Source organism: Lepus europaeus, chromosome 9 (assembly GCF_033115175.1).
Source record: "Lepus europaeus isolate LE1 chromosome 9, mLepTim1.pri, whole genome shotgun sequence".
Lineage (NCBI taxonomy): Eukaryota > Metazoa > Chordata > Mammalia > Lagomorpha > Leporidae > Lepus > Lepus europaeus.
The window spans coordinates 97,273,947-97,296,472 of record NC_084835.1 but is presented as its reverse complement, the minus strand read 5'-3'; the positions used below and the strand labels follow the sequence as shown (position 1 = coordinate 97,296,472).

The window sequence follows — 22,526 nt, the reverse complement described above, 5'->3', positions numbered from 1 at the left end:
ATTCATGAGGATCACTATGATTTTATATTCTGTATTGTTGAATGTATTTAATAAAAATCATAATTTTATAATATTAGAAACATTCCCTTGATATCGTAATGACTCTGGTGTTTGAAGCCAAGGTGCTAAAGTCTTTTTTGAGTGATGCCTCACCTACCTAGCATCCTTGGAAATGGTGGTGTTCCACGCATTTTCCAGATAATGAAGTATGTCTCACTAAAGCACTGTCTCAAAAACCTGTTGGAAAGATATTGCAGATTGAGATCTTGCTGTTGCAGACTTTTTTTTTTTTTTTAAGATTTATTTATTTATTTGAAAGTCTGAGTTAGAGAGAGAGAGAGAGGTCTTCCATCCGATGGTTTAATCCCCATTTGGCCGCAGCGGCCAGAGCTGCACCGATACAAAGCTAGGAGCCAGGAGCTTCTTCCAGGTCTCCCATGTGGGTGAGGGGCCCAAGGACTTGAGCCATCTTCTACTGCTTTCCCAGGCCATAGCAGAGAGCTGGATTGGAAGTGGAGCAGCTGGGTCTCAAACCAGTGCCCGTATGGGATGCCGGCACTTCAAGCCACGGCATTAACCCGCTGTGCCACAGTGCCAGCCCTGCTGTTGCAGACTTTTGTAAGTTTTTAAGTTTGAGACTTTTCCACATTTGAGTCTTTTTTGAAATGATTTTTTTTAAATTTCTCTTTATTGCTTATTTTAAAGGAGAGTTATAGAGGGAAAGGGAGAGAAAGAGACAGGTCTTCCACCTGGTTCACTCCCCCAAATGGCTACAACAAACAGGGCTGGGCCAGGCCAAAGCCAGGAACCTAGAACTCCATCTGGGTCTCCCACATGGTGCAGGGGTCCAAGTAGTTGGGCCATCTTCTGCTGCTTTTCCCAGGCACACTAACAGGGAGCTGGATTGGAAGTGGAGCAGCTGGGACTTGAACCAGCGCTCATGTGATGGTGACTTAATCCATTGTGTCACAACACCAGTCCAGGTCTTGTCTTTTCTAGAACCCCTGTAGGGTTGTGGATTTGGACATGTTGTACCATTGCACTAAGTTGTAAGGAAATTCTGAGTTTGCTCCTGCTTTGATGTTGAGGCCCCCTTCTCTCCCTTTAGTTACACTACTCTTATTTTCCCCTTCTCAGTGTACTCCCATCTGGTCCTTTTCTTAGTTCTTTTTATTATTTTGAAGGTTTTAGCTGTGGAAGCTAATAACTGTGCTTGTTGGGAATTTTGTTAAGGCAAATTAATAAGACTGTGAGTTAAGGCCTAAGAAGTTAAGTTTGTATCTTCTCTTTGTGTCCTGGTAAACATTTCATTTGTGGAGATATTTCTCTCCCTCTCCCTCTCCCTCTCCCTCTCTCTCTCTCACTGTTTGTGGTCTGGGTTTGTGTATGAAGAGATGGAAAAGCAGACTGCTCCTGTATTTCAGGATGAGTCACAGCAGAGGTGGGCTTCTTATGAAGCTATTGTAAATATGTTCGGTTTTGTGGTTTTGCTAAAAAGTATTTCTAAACTTTAATTCAAAGGATATTTTAGTTACTGATAATTGGTCACTAGATTTTTTTTTCCAAATGAAAATGAGGAGCAAGGATAACTAGCCTACAGGAGCCCTTGGTATATACAGGGGGCTTGGCAGAAGAGTTAAAAGAAGAAAAGAGGAAGGAACTTCCATGTCCTTGAACTTTTGTTCACAGAAGAAATGTGATAAATATACAAGCAAAAGATAAAGATATATGTTAAAAAGTGTCGCCCAACTCTAAATTAGTAATTGACTACATGAAGATTAGAAAGAAGTAGAAATGAATAGGGTTTTTGTTTCTTTTCTTTTAAAACAGGTCTAAGTATTTTTAATACTACTGAGGCTGGCAAAAGTTGAAAAAAGGCATTTACTAGTAAAGCCCTATAATTCCAATTAAGATTTCCTGTTCCTATGGCCCCTCCCAAAGACTAATTATATTTGCTAAATTAAGGTTAAGGACTAAGAAAAAAGAAATGGCATCCCAGAGTTCCAGTTGGGATCTACAAATGGAGGTCCTGACACCGGAAAGTATCTCCTTCTAAACTGTGTTACGGTGGAGGTATACACATTCTGCCGCATTTCCCACACCACTGCCCGTGGGCTGCTTCCCGTGACTCTCTCTGTAAACTCTGACACACAGTAAACATGCTTTATTTGGTAGCTTTCCCCTGAGAGGGAATTTCTTGACACTTAGGAAGTGCCTTATGACCCATGGCAATCATAACGTCTGAACTGCCATCCTGGCTCCCCTCGCACTCTCTGTGTGATAATTCCACTGGCCAAGGGAATGTTCTCGTTAAATGTGATTTTGATCCCGGTAAGTTGGTGACACTCTGCTCTGAGAGGGTTTGTTTTTGTTCAGTGGCTGAGAGTGAGAGTGCCCTGTGATCGGTGTATGGTTTTCTCAGGGGACTAAGAAAGGGTAACAGAAAAAAGCAACCTAAGTTCTTTCAAGTCAGGAGACCTATTTCTACTTTTTTACAGAATGTATTTTTCCAATAGGGAAGAGAAAAGACTATAAAACGTCTAACAAGTTTGATGTCTTTAGACCTGCATACTGTTTACGAAGCGCATAGGGTCCTGGATTGAAGTTGTATTGTGTACTCTTAGCAAGACATGCGTGTCACCCACGAGATAAAATGCTCCAAGTAAGAGTTAAGAGTTCTCTTTAGAGTTAAATCACCAATTTTTCATTTGGTTGTTCTTGCAAAATAGGGTTTTTACAAAATGTAGTCAAAAAGAGATCTACATAAGAAAAAAAACTTTTTGTATTATACTTGCTTATTAAATATTTTTTCTGATTTAAAACTAAAAACACATGAAAGTAATTTGCATGAATGCCTTAGTGAAAAATAAAAGTCTTTAATGATAGATTCTTATTTCACTCACTTCTGTTTTTGGTAATTTATTATCAGATCATGTATTTTATCCATTATTCTCAGGGTACTTTTACTAGTAAGAATCATAGTAATTAATTATGTAAAGTTGTTAGTCATCTTTCAGCTTTTTCTTCTGTGACTCCTTTATTTGGACTTTAGTTACCTTAACCTTAAGCAGGGGAAATTCAGTCTCTGAGTTTCAGCCTTTTTTAAGGAAACATTGTTTAGTCGAATCCTTTGCATATTGTGTGACTAGTGATCTTTGGTTTCATGTATCATTTTTGGTAATATAAGCATACCATGATGACCCTACTGAACACTGTAACCATTTCCATGCATATCTGTATATCTGGCTTTTTCTTCAGGGTTCTAGAAGAAGATGAGTTGTTGAGTAGTCCTTGCAGTGTTGTATGGAGTCCAGTACATCATGTGGCATTCATTGTCCCGGGGGTGGGGGGCCTGTCTACATGCCCTGTGCTCCGTGCCCCTGCTCCACAAGACATTCGCATCATTAACAGGCTCTGCCTAACAGCCAGCCAGCCAGTGGCTTGGAGCCTTCTTATTTTGTCCCCTACCTTCTGTGCCATAAAATCAATGCCATCTTAGGACTTGTCCTTGATAGAAATGAACTTTAAGCTAGTTATTATATATCTAGAATAATGCTTATGGTTACTAAGACAATTCATTGTGAACGAGTGGATAGTTTACTCTGCCCTGACCTTGCTGCTTTGTACAGATGCCCATATTCTTAGTAAAGAAGTTACCGGCCGGCGCCACAGCTCACTAGGCTAATCCTCCGCCTAGCGGTGCCGGCACACCAGGTTCTAGTCCCGGTCGGGGCGCCAGATTCCGTCCCGGTTGCCCCTCTTCCAGGCCAGCTCTCTGCTATGGCCCGGGAGTGCAGTGGAGGATGGCTCAAGTCCCTGGGCCCTGCATGCCATGGGAGACCAGGAGAAGCACCTGGCTCCTGCCATCGGATCAGCGCGGTGTGGCGGCCATTGGAGGGTGAATCAATGGCAAAGGAAGACCTTTCTCTCCGTCTCTCTCTCTCACTGTTCACTCTGCCTGTCCAAAAAAAAAAAAAAAATTACCCTGTTAGCCTTCTCTTTCATTTTAACTTCAGGTCTTTAAAAATAATAATTTTGGAGGCACAGTGGGTGTTGTGGTGCAGAATTAAGCCACCTCCAGGGACTCCTGCCTGGGATTGAGTTCTGGCTCTGCTTCCTGTCCACCTCCTGCTGATGCACCTGGGAGGCAGCACATGATGGGCCAGGTACCTGGGTCCCTGCCAACCCACATGGGAAATCCAGATGGAGTTTCCGGCTCCTGGCTTTGGCCTGGCCCAGCCCCAGCTGTTGTGGGCATGAAGTAGAGGATGGAAGATAGATCCCCCTCCTCCCCCAGCCTTCTCCCTCTGTCTCTCCCTCTGTCAGTGTGCCTTTTTAAATAATTAAATAAACCTTCTTTTAAAAAAGTTTTTTTCTAAAAATAAACTAAGACTATAAATAAGAAAGGTAGAAGCGAAAAAGACAGATCATTAGGAACAAGTGTATCTTCAACCATGTTGTGTGCAGAACCCTGCAGAGATCAACAGTCAAGGCCTTGAATGAAGCCGGCATTTGGTAAAACATGTTCACTACCCATGTACGTCATACACACACGTGTGTGCATAGCAGTTTCAGAGCAACTCCAAGGCAGGGTTTTAAAGCAAATGCACTTGCTTAATTTGATAGAGAAACCGGAGAAGTGGCTGTTTCTTTTCTGCTCTACAAGTACAAAGAGACAGAGTTCACGAAATGAGTTTGTGCTAAAGTCCTCGATGACTTTTGAATGCTCTCAGAGGAGTTTTAATCCTCACGTCTTTTCCACATTTGTCAGAGCCATCTGATGGCTCTCCCTTCCTCCTTCCATGCGGATTGGGTCTGATCGGCTGTCACCAAGGCTGTCGGAATCTTGGCCTTGACAGTCTTGTCTGTGCCACTTTCTCTGAAGAGACGAGAAACAGCAAGGGAGAGGGAGAGAAATGCACTTCAGAAGTAGCGGGCATCATGTCAGAGGGTGCCCTGCAGCTGGGCAGTGCACAGGCACACGCCGACAGCACCCCTGCCCCTGCACCCAGCACAGCCACGTCACGGTCCCCACGTGCCATGCTGCTCACACGTGATCTGTATCAGGTTTATAGTTACTTGCATAAAGAATTTATCTAAAATCCTCTTCAGTATTTATTCCGGAATAAAAGCTGTTGGGGTTTGTTTGCTCTTCAGAGAGGTTTCTCTCCTCTCGTGGACGGCGCTGCTCCTGCTCACGGCTGGCTGCTTTGGGTGTGGCCCCTTCCCTCACCCAGGGTTTGTGGCCTTCTTTTGTCTCTGGTGTTTCAAAAGTCCAGCCATGTGCTAGGATTTTTCTGTGTTTTTACCTTTTTTTTATTTTGGAGGGCTTATTCTAGAAATTCACAGATGTTATTTTTTCAGTTTTGAGAACTTCCCTTGAGAAAATTATTTAATAATGTCCTTTTCCTCTTCCATTGTTTATTATTTTTTATTTTAAAAAAATCCCATGTTAGGTTTTCTGGATCAGTTCTCTATATTGTCGTCTCGCAACTGTTTTCCATCTCCTTGTCGTTTTTGACCCACCTGGGAAAGTTCTCCAACTTTCTCCCACCCTTCTGTGGGATTTTCCACTTCTGCTCTGGTATTTTCGTTGCCCAGGAGTTCCTCACTATTCCCTGATTCTCCCTGTTATCTGACCTCCTTTTTGCTTCCTATTTATTGCTCACCGACTGCAGTCCAGTTCCACCTTCTCCTCCCCTCTGGAAATGGCTAAGGTCACTGCTGCTTTGTTTCCTTGTGCCAAATCCAGTGACTTTGTCCATTTTGTAAATCCTGCTTTACCGTTCGACAGTTTTCAGCCGTCATAGTGATTCTGCCCAGAACTTGGCTTCCAGACGTCTCCCTTTCCCGGTCCTCCTCCTCCTCGGGTGTCTAGCAGAGAACGGTGCTGACTACCTTGGCTCTCTTCACCTCGCGCTCCGTGTTTCCCGGAGTTCCGTCTTCAGATTTCTGCTCCCTGGGTGGTCACCTCCACTCTCATGGCTCCAGCTGATGCAGGGCAGTGTTTCCAAACCACCATCTGGTCCCTTCTAACCATCTCCACCTGGTTTTCCTGAGCACCGCTAGGTTTCCTGACAGAATTGTTGATTGCGGACTCTGGAGCCAGCATGCTTGAATCTGACTCCTGACCAACTGCTTAGTGACTGGGCCTTGGGAAGTTACTTACCCTCTCTCTGCTTCAGTCCCATCATCCCTCTCTGTTAGAGAGGCAGAAACAGAGTTTCTTACGCACAGGTTCACTCCCCCAAACTCCTGCAACAGCCAGGATTGGGCCAGGCTGGAGCCAGCAGCCAGGAACTTGGCCCAGATCTCCTAAGAGGGTGGCCAGGGCCCGACGACTTGAGCCGTCACTGCTGCCTACGAGGGTCTGCACTGATGAGAAGCTGCCGCCAGGAGCCAGAGCTCAGTACTGAACCCAAGCGCTCCAGTGTGGGACGCAGGCGTCTCAGGTGGTGTATTCAGTAACGGGCCAAATGCCTGCCCCTCACCCCTTCGGAGGGAAGGGAGGTGTGGACCCTAGGCCCTGCTGCCCATGACTGCGCTGCACCACAGGGGCCACAGCTGCTGTGGCCCTCACTCACTCCTTGCCTGCCGGAGCCCTCTCTCTCCCTGTGCTGCTGCACCTCTGTATTCCCAGCAGGTTCAGTCCGTTATCAGCTGGCCACTGAGCTGCCCGAGTTAGCTCCTCCATCATCCGTGCTTCCCTTCCTGTGTTTGCTCTTGTTCCCTGTCGTCTCTTCCCTCCAGGGCCAGAGGCATCCTCCTAAAACACAGTTGTTGGACACCTGCACCTCACTGCTGTGGTCACTGATTTTCAAACGTTGGTCCCAGGGTCGTGGGGCTCCACAGCAAGGACTCTGGGCACCCTTAGATGGGAGAGCACAGGGGAGAGCCAGGACATAGGTGAAAGGGAGTGAGGGGGTAATCCCCATCCTTCCTGTCTCCCTCCCGCCTCACATCTGAGTGCCAAGCACAGCAGCTCTGCCTTGGTCTCTTCCTCCTCTTGCCCTCTTGCTGCCATGGAACACCTGGCTTTCGGGATCCAGTCCCAGGTCTAAGGGAAGCATAGGAGGCCCTCTGTGGACTCTCCTCACTACTCCAGCGCCATTGCTGTGTTCTTTTTTTTTTTTTTTTTTTTTTTTTTTTTTTTTGACAGGCAGAGTGGACAGTGAGAGAGAGAGACAGAGAGAAAGGTCTTCCTTTGCCGTTGGTTCACCCTCCAATGGCCGCCGCGGTTGGCACGCTGCAACCGGTGCACCGCGCTGATCCGATGGTAGGAGCCAGGTGCTTCTCCTGGTCTCCCATGGGGTGCAGGGCCCAAGGACTTGGGCCATCCTCCACTGCCCTCCGTGGCCACAGCAGAGAGCTGGCCTGGAAGAGGGGCAACTGGGACAGAATCCGGGACCCCGACCGGGACTAGAACCTGGTGTGCCGGCGCCACTAGGTGGAGGATTAGCCTAGTAAGCCGCGGCGCCGGCTCATTGCTGTGTTCTGCCATGGACTCCACACCCGATGCCCTTCCCTACACCAGCAGTGCTCTTTTCTCTGCCCAAATTACCATTATCATCACTTGCTTTGCCTGGCTAAGTCCTAACTGATCCGTACGACACAGCTCAGGCATCATCTCCAGAAATGGTTTCCTCGTTGTACCTACACATGCGCTGTCAGCCCTCACCTGTGTCCCTGTGCATTCCCTGTTGTCCCCCAGGCTGTTCGGGGCTATCCTCCCTCACCTGACTGTGACGTCCGGGAAGGCAGGACACAGACGGAGCTGCTGTTGCTTGCCACTGACTCCCAGGTCCCATTCAGGTTGCCTGGCACACAGTAGGCCCTTGGTGAACATCCTACGTACTGTCTGTCTCAATCACTTAGCAAGATAAAATGCCAACCTCGTAGCACAGGAGGTAAAGGCCTTTTTATGTCTGTCCCCTGCCTAGCTGGTCAGCTTGGTCTCTTACCACCTCTCATGTCCCATGGGCTTTTCTGTTCTTGTCTTAGAAGCTCCAGGTATTTCCCACTGTCTGCTCACTGTTCCCCTTTGTGAATGTTTTCCTCCCTTTACTTTCCCAATTAGCAAACCCCTAACCATTAAGGCCACAGTCAGATAGACGTCTGACTGTCCGTGTGCCCACAGCGCTGTCTTCAAACCCATGGCGTTCTCTGGTTTCAGTACCGCAGACACGGTTTTTTCTTATCCCCTTGGACTTGCCCTCTTGGGGGCAAGGACCAATGTCTGTGGCATCATTTGCCAAGACCGAGAGTCATACCTTCTGCTCCACCCATGGCTTTGGAGGTGCTGTAAGCAGCCCTCCTCCCTCTGCCTTCAGCCCGTCCTTGTTCTGGACTCGTCTCCTGCCACCATCTGTGCACCCCGGGCTGCAGCCTTGCTCACCAGCTTGTGACCGCCTCGGCGTGCGCAGGCGGCGCTGGCCGCACGCACTCTGTGTCCAGGCTGTCTGTGGCGAGGGCCCTGCTTTCCACAGGAGAGCTTGCTCTTCTCAGCAGATTTCCTAAAGGAAAGCGGTGTTTCAGCCATGCGGGCGGAACACCAAGAGAGCAGGCTAGCAGTCCCTTATGCGCTGATTCAATGTTACCAAAAGAACACTCTGTATATCTTTGTGCAGGACCAGAGGGAGGGAGGGAGGGGACTCAGGTGAGAGCCGAATCCCGAATCCCAATCCCATGTCTTCCTGATTCCATTTTCTTCCCTCCCTCCCTGGAGGAAAGCAGCAATCCTGAATGTAGGCGTTAGCATTTCCATGTGTATTTTCTATTACTTCCACATTTATTTTATCTGCACTGGGGAGAGGCTATGCTGCCTCTCCACTTTTTTTTTTTTTTTTTTTTTTTTTTTTTAGGATTTATTTTGTTTATTTGAAAGGCAGAATTACAGAGAGAGCTAGAGACAGAGAGAGGTCTTCCATCCACCGGTTCACTCCCCAAATGGCTGCAATGGCCACGGCTGCACTGATCTGAAGCCAGGAGCCAGGAGCTTCTTCAGGGTCTCCCTCGTGGGTGCAGGGCCCCAAGAACTTGGGCCATCTTCTACTGCCTTCCCAGGCTATAGCAGAGAGCTGGATTGGAAGAGGAACAGCCGGGACTCAAACCGGCACCCATATGGGATGCCAGCACTGCTAGGCCAGGGCTTTAACCCACTGTGCCACAGTGCCAGCCCCCACATTTATTTTATCAATAAAATATATACAAATATATAATATAAAATTTATTATTTTACATTTTAAAATTATTACATAAATAGTATCACCTTGTTTACCTCTGTTAAGGATACTTGTGTTTTTTTTGTTGTTTGTTTTTGTTTTTTTTTAATTCAGCATTGTTACTGAGATTTCTCCAAAAGTGATACATATAGCATTAGGTCAATTTAAATCGCCATGTATTGGTACATTTTCCTAGGATCATCCCAGTTTATTTACCCATTCCATCCTTGACCAGTATTTCAGTCTTTCTCATTCTTGACCCAATGTAATGAACAGTCTTATACAAAAAGAATTTCTAATTTCTTTTTTTTTAAAAAAGTATTCTGTCTAGTATATCCTGATTGATTGGTCTTCGGATATGCATAATACTGAATTTCACTAATTTTTAAAATCACATTTTGTGCACACATCGCGTGTCTTTATTCTTTACTCCGACTCTGAGTTAGAGCGAGATACTGTGGCTGGAGAGCTTAAACAAAAGCTGCTTTTCTCCCTCAGCGATTTGCAGCTCATGTCTCCTATGAATTTAGGTCATTTTGCCTTAAAAATGCTCAATGTAAGGCCAAAATGAGAGTGTTTAAAAAACATACAAAACTTTGAAAGCACAGCTGTAAGGTCTGAGGGAAGCCTAGTCACTTGTATGAGAGAACAACTTAGAGTGGGAGTTGTGTTCCTCATGTACGATAGAGAACTGGAAGTGACCTCAGGGTGCTCGTTTTTATACAGATAGCTGGGAGCAGAATCCACAGCTCCTCGGGGTGCATTGTCTCAGCAGTTTATGCCCTTCGTGGTCAGATTTTCCATTTTACTCAACTGAAATATCTTACGTTTGAACTGAAGCTCACTTCCTTGTTTGGTCTCCTACTAGCAAGGAAAACAGATTGTTAGTATTCTCTTTAAAAATAAACACATAAGCAGCCCGGCCTTTCTTTTCCAAAGGAAACAGTTTGAAGTGTGTTTGCTCTGGTTCCTCGGACTTGTTTAATAATTTTCTTCCATGGATGGTACAAGCTGCCAGAGATTATCCCTGCTGTCCATGGCGGGTACTCGTGGGGGACGCACTCGCATAGTGGTTCTCTATAAACAGCAAAGGGCACTGCCTGGCTCCACTTCTCCCTTCTTGGTTTTTTACTAATGCCCTGAAACTCACTCACTCTAAGCATCTTTATTTCTTCCCTTTTTGTTTGGACATCTAATTTACACTCCTGAATCCTGCCTTGCTCTACTACCGAAGTTCTTTTAGTCTCAAAAGACTTTTTTTTTCTTTCTTTCTTTCTTTCTTTTTTTTTTTTTTTTTTTGACAGGCAGAGTGGACAGTGAGAGAGAGAGACAGAGAGAAAGGTCTTCCTTTGTCGTTGGTTCACCCCCCAATGGCCGCTGTGGCTACCACGCTGCGGCAGGCGCACCGCGCTGATCTGAAGCCAGGAGCCAGGTGCTTCTCCTGGTCTCCCATGCGGATGCAGGGCCCAAGCACTTGGGTCATCCTCCACTGCCTTCCCGGGCCATAGCAGAGAGCTGGACTGGAAGAGGAGCAACTGGGATAGACTCTGGTGCCCCAACCAGGACTAGAACCCGCGGTGCCGGCGCCGCAGGTGGAGGATTAGCCTATTGAGCCGCGGCGCTGGCACGACTTTCAAAAATTCAGAACATGTATTGCCATCAGTGATTAGCTTCCAATTTCTCTGTGACTGTACATTATATTCAACCCCAATGTATTTTTACTTTTTAAAAAAGATTTATTTATTTGAGAGGCAGAATGATGGGGCTGGGGGGAGAGACACAGAGAGAGGTCTTCCGTTCACTGGCTCACTCCCTGTAGCTTGGCTGATCCGAAGCCAGGTGCTAGAAGCTTCTTTTGGGTGGGTCTCCCATGTGGGTGCAGGGGCCCAAGCACTTGGGCCATCCTCTGCTGCTTTCCCAGGCCATTAGCAAAGAGCTGGATTGGAAGTGGACCAGCCGGGACTCCAACTGGCACCCATATGGGAGGCTGGCACTGCAGGCAGCAGCTTTACCCGCTACACCACAGTGCCGTCCTCACTTTTCTCTTTGCCTCTCTACTTGAAAATCTGTATCTCTAATGCAGCTCAGGATTATGTTCAGTTATTATCCTCAGCGCTTTTACTTCAAGGAATTTATACTACAGATTATCTCAGCTATGCTAAAAGTTAGGTTGTGTATAGCAAGGAAAACGGTAAATAAAAGCCATGATTGATTAATAATTATGTTACATCTGTATGCTTAGATATCAAGTAGCAGGCACTCACCAAATAAATGCTTGTGGAATGAATGAAAGAGCATGTTATTAAGTGGGAAAAGTGCAAGATACAAAATAGTGCATTTTGTGGAATAAGAAAGATATAAATATATATATATATATATACACACACACACTCGGTCTGTACTCATATACATGCCTTGATGCATATATAATATTTCTGGAATTACATACAATAAATTGTATCAGTTACCACTGGTTATGGAATTGTGGTGAGTGGAAAATATGGTGGTTACTTTTAGCTTTAAAATGGGATGGCAGGGGCAGCGAGCAAAGCTTCACCTTGAGTTGAAAAGACATGGAAAAATAAAACAATTGAAAAAAATTCATGTTCCATTATATCCTGATTCCCTATATGGCAGCTTTACGGTTTCCTCATTCTCCCATACTTTTGCCTCTGGCTCTTTCTTCTGTTTGGAAATATCTTTTCTTTCTCTCTATCTGTCTTACACACATACACACACACACGCACAGACACACACAGACATACACACGATACACACATGCACACACATACACGATACACACACATGCACACACACGATACACATACACGCACAGACACACAGACACATACACAGAGACACACAGACACACACATACATGCACACACACCACAGACACGCACACACACAGACATTAACACGCACACATGTGCACACACAGACACACATGCAAACAGACACACACATGCACACCAGAACTCTCCTACCTCCTGACAGAGGAGGAGAAGCCTTTTCTTTTTCATTTTTTCTCCCTTTTTTCCATTTTAACTGAAAGGCAGATAGAGACAGAGACGAGATCTTTCATCCACCAATTCCTGCAGTAGCCAGATCTGGGCCAAGCCAAAGCCCAGAACCCAATCTGAGTCTCCCACGTGGTAATAGGAACCCAAGTACTTGAGCCATCACCTGTTGCCTTCCCAGGGATGCATTAGCAGGAAGCTAGATCAGAAGTGCAGCTAGGACTCGAACCCAGCCACTCTGGTGTGGGATAGAGATATGCCAAGTAGCACCTTAGTCTCGGTATCAAACATCTGCCCCTTCCCTCCTCTCTTGCACAAATAAATCTTTCTTCCTTTTCAAGACTCTATAAAGCCTAAGCCAGGACTTCCACTTCACAGAGACCTCTCTCAGATACCTGTGCTTGACCACACAATCAGGATGACGTGATTTCATGCCGATTCAGTGATTGTTTCACGTAATTCCTTTTCTTCCCTCTGTATTTGAGTATAGATTTAGACACTATTTGTTGCCTCTATTATATTTGCTTCTCTCAACATGTAGCAGTACTAATAAGTGTTTGAGAGTTTCTTTTCCCTGAATAATATCAGTTGAAAGTCAGTTTAGAAATGGACCAGTGTTGTGGTACAGGTTAACCGGGTGTTAGAGTGCCAGCTGCTCACTCCCAGTCTGGCTTCCTGGTAATGCATCTGGCTGGAAAGGCAGGGAAGGTGGCACAAGTACCTGCATGCCTGCCACCAACGTGGAAGACCAGGATGGAGTTCTTGTCTCCTGGCTTCAGCTGGTCCCAGCTCTAGCTGTTGCTGTCATTTGGGGAATGAACCAGTGAATAGAAGATTCTGTCTCTCTCTCTTTTCTGTGTGTGTGTGTGTGTGGCTTTGTCTTTCTAATAAATAAATACATCCTTTTAAAAAAGCTAATTTAGAAAGCATCTTTAGTGGGCCTAGTCTTCATTGAATATCCTATTTAAACCATCTGAAGTAATTAGGGAATTTCCTAAATTGATATTCAAGTCAATATTCTATTTAAAGAGTATCACCAAGAAATGTTAATGTGTTTGGCACTTAAAAGTACTACTGGTTCTCTCTGTCTCTCTCTCTCTCACTGTCCACTCTACCTGTCAAAAAAAAAAGTACTACTGGGATACATCTTCAGCCTAGTGATGAAATTACCAATTAAGACATCCGTGTCCCATGTCCTGGTACCTGGACCCGAAACCCAGGACCGGCTCTGGCTCCTGACTCCAGCTCCTGCTGATGCAGACCTTAAGAGGCAGTGGTGATGGCCCAGTTGTGCTCCTGCTGCCTCTATGGGAGACCTGGCTTGACTTCCAGCTCCTCCCTTCAGCCCTGCCCCAAACAGCTGTTGTGAGCATTTGGGAAGTTAACCAGCAAATGGAAATGAGTTTTCGCTCTGTCTCTCAATTAATGAATTAACTAATTAATTTTTAAAACTACAGGTCATAGCTCAAGTTTATATGGAAAGTACATGAAATCACAGTTGCCTTTATTTGTAAGCTGCCATCTAACCCAAAGGAATTCTTCACTCATTAGATATAGTAGTTTAATAGTATAACCATATAATTATTACATATATGAAGCTGTATTTCTAGGCGTGTGCATATTTGAGATTATCATATCTTCTTGAGGAATTGACTTTAATCATTATAAAATCTCTCTATTTGTGTCTAGGAATAAGAATCTTGTCCTCAAATATACTTTGAAATTTAAAGTAGCCACTCCAGTTTTCTTATGATTAGTGCTGCAAGTTTACCTATTGTGTTGTGTGAACTTATCTGTGTCTTTACATTTATAAATGTGCCTCTTGTCAACAGCACTCGGCTGTGTCTCACTTTTTTAGCCAGTGTGATAACGTCTCTCAACAGGAGTACAATTGATGTCATCAACTTTATTCCTTGAAGATTGTTCGTTTAGCTTTGCCAGGTGTCTCTCAGAGTAAAGTAATCCATATTCTGGATTAGCGTTGTCCTGCTCTTGAAGCATAGCCTTTCTGGGCATTCAGCTGACTGCCCAGGTTTGATGAGTGTTAGCCACTGGCTGGCTGGAACTTTAGTATCCCTCAGTCTGTTATAACTTCCAAAATATCTGCTCAGGTTGTTATAAAGTTAGTCAGCATCCCAGGTTTTCTCAATCTGCGGCCATTGTTCTTTCCCCTGTAGTAATCATTTGTGAAACCATTTTAAACTGTCAAAGTTTAAAAAAAAAGTTTAGAACCCTTCTAAGTTAAGCATCCCCTCACCTCAGTGTTTTGTTATAGAAGTAGTATTGTTAATCCTGCTGTTAACATAGGCTTGGTGAAAGAATTATTTCCAAGTGTATTTCAGAATAATTGACCTGCTGTGCAACTATATAATTCCATAGAACTCCTAGTAAGTGAGGTAGTTATTTTAATATAAATGGTTTTGTGTTTCTTTTTTTCCTCTAGTTTGTTTTCTTTGCTGTCTAAAAAACACAACAAAGTTCTGGAACAAGCCACACAGTCCTTGAGGGGTTCGCTGAGTTCCAGTGATGTTCCTCTACCAGATTATGTGAGTAGTCACTGTATTCCTTCCACAGGAATTTCCCTCTCCTTGTTAAATTTGCAAATTATAGTACCCTTCTCATCAAACTCTGGGTGCCTGCGCAAGCTCTAATAAGAAAATAAAGGAATAATTCTCAAATCAAGGGGAAAACTGTAAGGGGTAATTAATAAGGGTTGAAGCAAATCATTCCTAAACCCATGATTGTTAATAATTAGGCATCTAAGTCAGGAAACCCACCTCAACTAATTACACAAAACAAAACGAGGGATTTTATAGGACATATGCAAAGGTTTCTCACTAAATTCAAGGGGAAGAAGTGCACCTGGATTTCACCAGAACTAGAACCTGAAATCGAAAGACCATTGGGTTCAGGAATATCCTGTTTCTGGGACCATTTAGTTTCTGATCTCTACTTTGTTTTGGTTCTGCTTTATTCTGCTGCTTTTTTTTTTTTTTTAAGATTTATTTATTTATTTGAAAGTCAGAGTTACACAGGGAGAGGAGAAGCAGAGAGAGGTCTTCCATCCGATGGTTCACTCCCCAGATGGCCGCAACGGCCGGAGCTGTGCCAATCCGAAGCCAGGAGCCAGGAGATTCTTCTGGGTCTCCCACTTGGGTACAGGGGCCTAAGGACTTGGGCCATCTTCTACTGCTTTCCCTGGCCATAGCAGAGAGCTGGATAGGAAGTGGAGCAGCCGGGACTAGAACTGGCGCCCATATGGGATGTCGGCACTTCAGGCCAGGGTATTAACCCGCTGAGCCACAGTGCCAGCCCCCTGCTGCTGCTTTGGCCCAGCCAGGTTTCTCTGTTTGTTCACTTGGACCTAAATAGTAACCCAACCCGTTCCTTTTTCCCCACCAACTTAGAGTGGTTTCTTGTGAGCCTAGTGCCTTTGGCTCACTGATCAGAGCCTGAGGTCCTAACTCTCAGTTCCTGGGAAGGGGAGTCTGGCTCTGCTCTCATCAGTATGCGACTCTGGACTTCGAGGCCATGGTCAGAATGAAACAGGAATGTGATGCCTTTGCCCCAGACACTAAAGGTGAGGCGCCTCCCACCTGACCTCAGAGGATGCGGGTAGAGGAGAGCAGAGGCACGCAGGGGCGAGCAGAATGCAGGAGCTCCGAGGGTGCACCCTGAACCCCTGCAGGACAGAGCTGCCGTGACAAGCCTTGGGTTCGGGACCACGGCTTGGATGAAAAGGCTAAAAATTATCTTGCTGTAAACCACAGGAGTTGGTCAAGTTCGAGTTAGGGCCTCCCCACATTGCCAGACAACAGCTTTGTGGGTTGATATTTAGAAACTTTATTGGAGAATTTCTAAATTCTGTGTTTGAAGTGGCAGTGCATACCAGACAGCTGGAGAGTTGTTTTGCTTGTTTCCTGTGGTTTGTTTCATTTCTAAATGGTTGCGCTGATAGGAGGCTGTGGGAACGGCACCCAGTCCGGATTTGAGCCGCTGATAAACAAAGATAGCTGTGTGCAGCCACAACCTGACTGCAGCTATTTTTCTTCTCTTTTATTTATCTTGTGCGTGTGAGTGCGTGCAGGTTATGTTATGATCAGGCATCCTGGTAAGGTATTACGTTTATAATTCCAAAAAGGACTTTTTAAGAATCTCCTGCTAAGTTGCATGTTCCAAATGGTTCTTGAAAATTATCATAACAGCTCACTTAATTCTGCATTTGCCTTGAGCTGTGGTAAGAACAACTTTTCATTCTAATGATTCCTTAGAAACCTCAACTGGACCAGAGTAACCGGTAGAGAATTATATTTATGAAGAACTTGAATATGGTTTATCTGTAGACAATTTACTGTCATACAATTAATATTTGATTTATGCAGTAGTCCTGTCATTTATTCCATAGAAATGTGTCAAATTTATTTAGTCCTGAAGTTTCCCTAGCAGCATTCCCCTCTAGCCAGAGAACCATAAAACTGAGATTTTTTAGAGGAAATAGAGTCTGTTGGTATTTGCAATCATGTAAGTGATTATGCAAATGATGGGCGTGTGACCCTGTAACAGCAATGTGAATTCTGCCATTGAAATTCACAGTTTTAGAGTCAGTAATTGACCATCTTCTTGTGCACAAATTTGACTAAGTAAAAATTAGTTTCTTAAAGCATCTGCTTCTAGAACTCCTGGGGGCTTCCCTCTGGGACCTGTCCCTGCCAGTCTTTGATACGTGTGTGTGCAAGACTGCAAATCGCAACATTCTCCAAGTGGGTATGTGAACTTCACTTTTGCTGTCTTTCCTCAGTTGATTGAGGAGGGCGGTGAACCCTGACTCGGTGGCAGGGGTGTGAACTGGGACTGCCTCCTGCCCTGGATCTGACGATAATTACAGCAAGGTGCCCCTGACACATGAGCACTGCACTGTGTCCCTCTTTCTTAATAACCCTGTGTTTCCATCTCATCTTCACGGCTCAGGACAGTGTGGCAGTGATGTGTGCTGTTGAAATCATGATTCTCATTGTCCTTCTCTTTTGAACCAGCTGTTCACTGGGAAAATGAGAAATTTAACTTGTTAAGTATCCCAGCCAAAACCCACATACAATTTCAGACTAATGCTAAACCGCTTGTTTGTCAAAGATGGAAAAGGAAAATGAAAGTGTCTTCGTGCAGCAGTGGGTTCTGTGCCGTGCACTTTTACACCAGGATTGAATGAACTGTATTGGCAAGGAGCTTGATGAAGTGCTTAAAAATGAGGAGATGTTTTCATTTCACTGTAGTACATGGAGTGCTTTCATTCCACCTAGAGGCATCTGAGTTTATTAAGAAAATGTTTTTCCTCATTATGCTGCTTAATTCACAAGTCAGTTGAGTAATAATATACAAAGCAAATTGCAAGTTACAACAATGTCAGTATGAGTATTGTAGTACAACCATGTTCATCCGAACATCTCGGGAAACCAGAAGCCTACCAAGCTCCAGACAATGGCTGTGTAAGGGATAATAGAAGGAAAATTGGGCCCCAGTCCTCTGTGGGGGAGAGAACACCCACTGCAGAGGCGCCTCCTCAGGGGCAGTGGAGGTGACCAGGAAAGTTGACTGGGCTTTTCTTGGCTGTCTTTATATTAGGGCTTCTTCAAACTTCCTTCAGTGACCAAAGGGACAGGACTAACGCTAGAGGAGCATCTGCCAATGTTTGGTTTTAGTTCAAATGGATCTTTCAGACTACTTTGGTTATAGTCAGCAGAACCTGAATATAGAAGAGGAAACAAGGATTTTAAATGAGTTATAGTTGCTTTTAAAACGATAGCCATGGTTTTAAACTTAAGAATCTTGTCACAGTGTCATGTAGAGTCTGTTTCCCTAGATTTTCATGCTCATCTTAGCCACTATTAGAGATGAGTAGTATCTAACTTCTGCTCTAGGTAGAACCATAAGGGACCAAATTATAATGCCTTTTGAGTCTTTCCGTGTGACTTCTACCACCTCACTGCAAACAGTAAATACCAAGGCCCGAGCCAAGAACTCACTAGTCCTAAAGAGTAGGCAGCCAGAATGAGGAGAATCAGCAGAGGGATCAGAAGTAGCTGAGAGTTTGCCGTTGACTTGCTAATCAGCAAGTGGACTGCCTGCCACCAGCCTGTCATTTGTGTATTCCGATGGTTATCAAAGTCTCACTCTACATTTTCTCCCACAGTTTATATTGGGATTGTACGGGAGTTGCTTAAGAGTGATGAGACTGCTCTGACAGCTAAAAGAATGTGAAATTGTATATTCTTATGTTTTTAATTTCTCTTAGTTTAAAATTTTAACATGGCAAATACCAGTACCCATAATCTACATGAAAGCGGCTATTTGAAAGCATCAGTGGTTTTTTAACAGTATAGAGCAGTCTTGAGAGCATGATGTTTGGGAATCATGGGAATATACAGTCTGTTATGCAGAGGGCCTTAGAAAAGTGATTGCGCTGGATTCGGCTGCCCCACGGTCGAATCATGGTGGCTTTATAACGAGAGACACCTGGGCCTGGAGACGGCGCATGCTCCCTGTCTCTGTCTGCTTCCTGGCTCACCTTGGGATCCTCCCTCCACGTTTCCAGCATCCACCACCCTCATCAGAGGCCGAGGCGATGGGGCCACCCAGTCTTGGACTGTGAACCTCCAAAACTGGGAGCAAAATAAACCCTCCCGAGAAGCTCCACTCTGGTATTTATTGTATTAACAACAAATGTTAAAAGGTGACTGATCCATACCCTTTCTCATAAACCACACCATAGACCTAAATGTAAGTGCTAAAGCTGTAAAACTTTCAGAGGAAAATGTGAGTGGATCTTCATGACTTTGGATTAGGCAGATTTCATGTGACAAAAACAGAGAAAGTGGACTTCCTTGAAGTTTAAAGCTTTTCTGTTTCAAAAGACAAACTACAGAATGAGAGAAAATAATTGCAAATCATGTATCTGATAAGGAACTAGACCCAGAATATGTAAGGAACTCTCACAACTCAATAAAAAGATAGGGGTAGGAATTTGGCCTAACAGTGGAGACTCTGGTCATGGACATCCCACATCGGAGAACCAGGATTCAGTACCTGGCTCCAGCTCCTGATGTCCGCTCCCTGCCGATGCAGACTCTGGGACGTGGCAGTGGCGGCTCAAATAGTTGTTCCTGCCATCCACATTGGAGACTGGGGTTGCATTCCTGGCTCCCAGCCTCAGCTCCTGGCTTTAGTGGGCTTTGGAGGAGTGATTCAGTAGATGGCATCAATCAATCAATCTCTCTCCCTCCCTCCCTCCTTCTCTCTCTCTCTCTCTGCCTTCAAATGCATAAGTATTTTTTTAAAAAATAATAAAGTAGGCCGGTGCCGCAGCTCAATAGGCTAATCCTCCGCCTGCGGCGCCGGCACACCGGGTTCTAGTCCCGGTCAGGGCGCCAGATTCTGTCCCAGTTGCCCCTCTTCCAGGCCAGCTCTCTGCTGTGGCCCGGGAGTGCAGTGGAGGATGGCCCAAGTCCTTGGGCCCTGCACCCCATGGGAGACCAGGAGAAGCACCTGGCTCCTGGCTTCGGATCAGCAGTCGCAGCGCACCTGCTGTAGCGGCCATTGGGGGGTGAACCAACGGCAAAGGAAGACCTTTCTCTCTCTCTCTCTCTCTCTCTCTCTCTCTCTCCACTCTGCCTGTAATAATAATAATAATAATAATAAAGCAATAATCCAATTTTAAAATGGGCAAAGATCATATTCTGTAACCTGGTTCTGCAACTTGTACATGTGTGGCCTTGGGCAGGTCATTTTGCCTCTCTGGCCCTCAGTTATTTCATCTGTAAAATGGGAGAAACAGTAGCACCAGCCACCAGGGTTCTTTTGAGTGCATGAATGAGCCCAGGGAAGATACTTGGTGTAGTGCAAGCATTTGATAAGGCCAGGTTCTCTAATTATGCTATGCTGATAATTTGGCTTAGAGTTGTTTTAAAGAATTTCCGTATATCCTTCACTCAGTTTTCCCTGTGGTTAATATTTTAAATTAGCATAGAATATTTATCAAACCTAAGTAACTACTGTTAGCTAAACTTTAATACTGTTAACCAAAATGCTCATTCAGATTTTCCCAAGCTAAATGTTAATCTCCTTATTCCTCCCTAGATCCAGCCCAGGCTGTCTCCTTTGTTTCTTCTAAAGACTCCCAGCTGGTTATTGTGTAGGGTGTCCCTCCCTTTCGGTTTGCCCAGCATTTGCGGCATTTGCGTATGATCCTATCACTGGAGGGGCCCCCGCTGGGGTGATGCCATCTCCGGACAGTACTCAGTGTTGTGCAGACTGGTGATGTTCACCTGGAGCGCTTTGCTCAGGGGAGGTCTGGCCAGACTTCTCACTGTAAACTCACTGTTTTTCCTTTTGTAGTTCCCTTATCTTTTGGGAGATGTGTGGAGAACAGTGCCACAATCCTGTTTCCACTTAGACAGTTTCCCACACCCTTTAGAATCCACTGGTGGATCTTACCCACAGCTTTTATCCCTGACCTGCTGGTGCTTTTCTATTTTCCTCATTCCTTCTCCATTTATCGGTAGACTTGTGCAAGGAAAGGCTGGCACTTCTCCACTGGGTACTTGTTTATATCGGATGGCCTCGTGGGTACTTAATTCTTTGTGCTGTAATCCAGGGCTATTAATTATGTTGTTGCTCAAGTTGTTCCTGCTTTGACCACGGGGAGTTCTTACGCATCCTATCGTCTGCTCTTTCAATGTGCTCCTGTCCTTTTCTGAGACCTTCCAATGGTCCAGTGAATCTTGTGCTTTCCCTACCCCTGTCCTGGGATCAACCAGTTCCCCAAGGAGGATGGCAAAATTCAGATCAGGATCATTATAATTACTTTTATAACAAAGCACCTGTGTAAAATACTGGTTAGAACCAAATCTTGTGACTATGTGAACATCCCTAGGATAACTGCTTTGAACCTAAATGGACCCCAGCCCCGCACCGATTGGACCCCAGTAGCTTTCTTGTGTAGTGCAGTTGAGTTTCCCAGACTTTCCTGAGGTATAACTAAGAAATGAAAATTATGTCTATTTAAGGTACACATTGTGAAATGATCACCACAGTCATAACTAATGCATCCATCACCTGACACACCTTTCCTTTGTGAGTGTGATATGAACATTTAAGATCTATTCTCTTAGGGAATGACAAGTAGATAGTAGTTTTATTAAACACAGTCACCATGCTGTACATTAGCTCCATAGAACTTACTCCTCTTATAACAGGAAATTCGTGTCCCCCTGCCTCCGGCCCGTGACAAGCACTATTCTGTTCACTGCTTTTATAACTGAAAAAGTGTGACTTTTTTAGATGCCACATAACAGCTGAAATCACGCAGTATTTTTCTTTCTGTGTCTGATTGACATAGTGTGATGTCCTCCAAGTCCAGCCATGTTGTCTCAAATGGCAGAATTTCCTTTTATGGATGAGTGAGAGTCCTTTGTGTGTATGTGCCACATGTTCTTTAGCCAGTCGTCTGTCAGCCCTGGGGGTGTGCCTGTGCCGGTCATTGTGGATTATGCTCCGATGAACATGAGAGTGCACAAATCTTGAGGTACAGATCTCGTCTCCTTTGGGTCTATGAATACAACATTCTCTTTTAATCTTTGAGGAACCCCCCATACTGCTTTCCACAATGTCTACCATGACAGTTGATTTTAAAATTCAGATAAACCAAGTCTCTAACAGGTGAGCCTGCTCCCCACTTCCTACCCCACCATTTTCTTCCTAATTTAAAGCCAGGCTCTATTTTAACATAGTAAAACTGAGCTCCAGGGTTGTGTTATGATTTGGTTAGGAACTAGGAATTCCAAATTTTTTCTGAGAATGATTCTGAGGACAATATTTAATTGGAATTCTTCTATTTTGTTTCCAAAAAAAAAAAGATTCCTCCATTCTTAAAAACCACTCTTCAATTGAGAGAAATAAATTTATTCCTGGAGAAGAATTTGTCCTATCGCTTCTTATGGAATATCGTGTAATATTCTTTTTAAGGACCTTTACAAAATTATCATTAAAATACTGAAATAACTTTTATGTTGCTTCCTGTGGCTTATAAAAAGAAATAGGATGTGTTTGCCTTGAAATCTGGTAATGATTAATTAACTTTCTAAGTGAAGTTTAAAGGATACAGAAAAAACAACCCATGCATTATTAAATTCAGTAGTAATGTGTGATAGATTTGAAAAACCAGTGATCATGGTTTCTTTTTTCTTCCTTTCCATTCTGTTGGGAAAAATTTTTTTGCATACAACTGTATAGC

General features: G+C 44.6%; 1 protein-coding gene across 2 annotated transcripts in view; it reads left to right on the top strand.

The window, feature by feature from the left end:
* DYM (dymeclin) overlaps positions 1-22,526 on the top strand; it is a 362,668-nt gene that overhangs the window by 232,312 nt on the left and 107,830 nt on the right. For both annotated transcript variants that reach the window (XM_062201648.1, XM_062201646.1), the window contains exon 14: positions 14,685-14,787. In XM_062201648.1, coding sequence (XP_062057632.1) covers positions 14,685-14,787 — 103 coding nt within the window. The remainder of the gene's footprint in view (positions 1-14,684; positions 14,788-22,526) is intronic.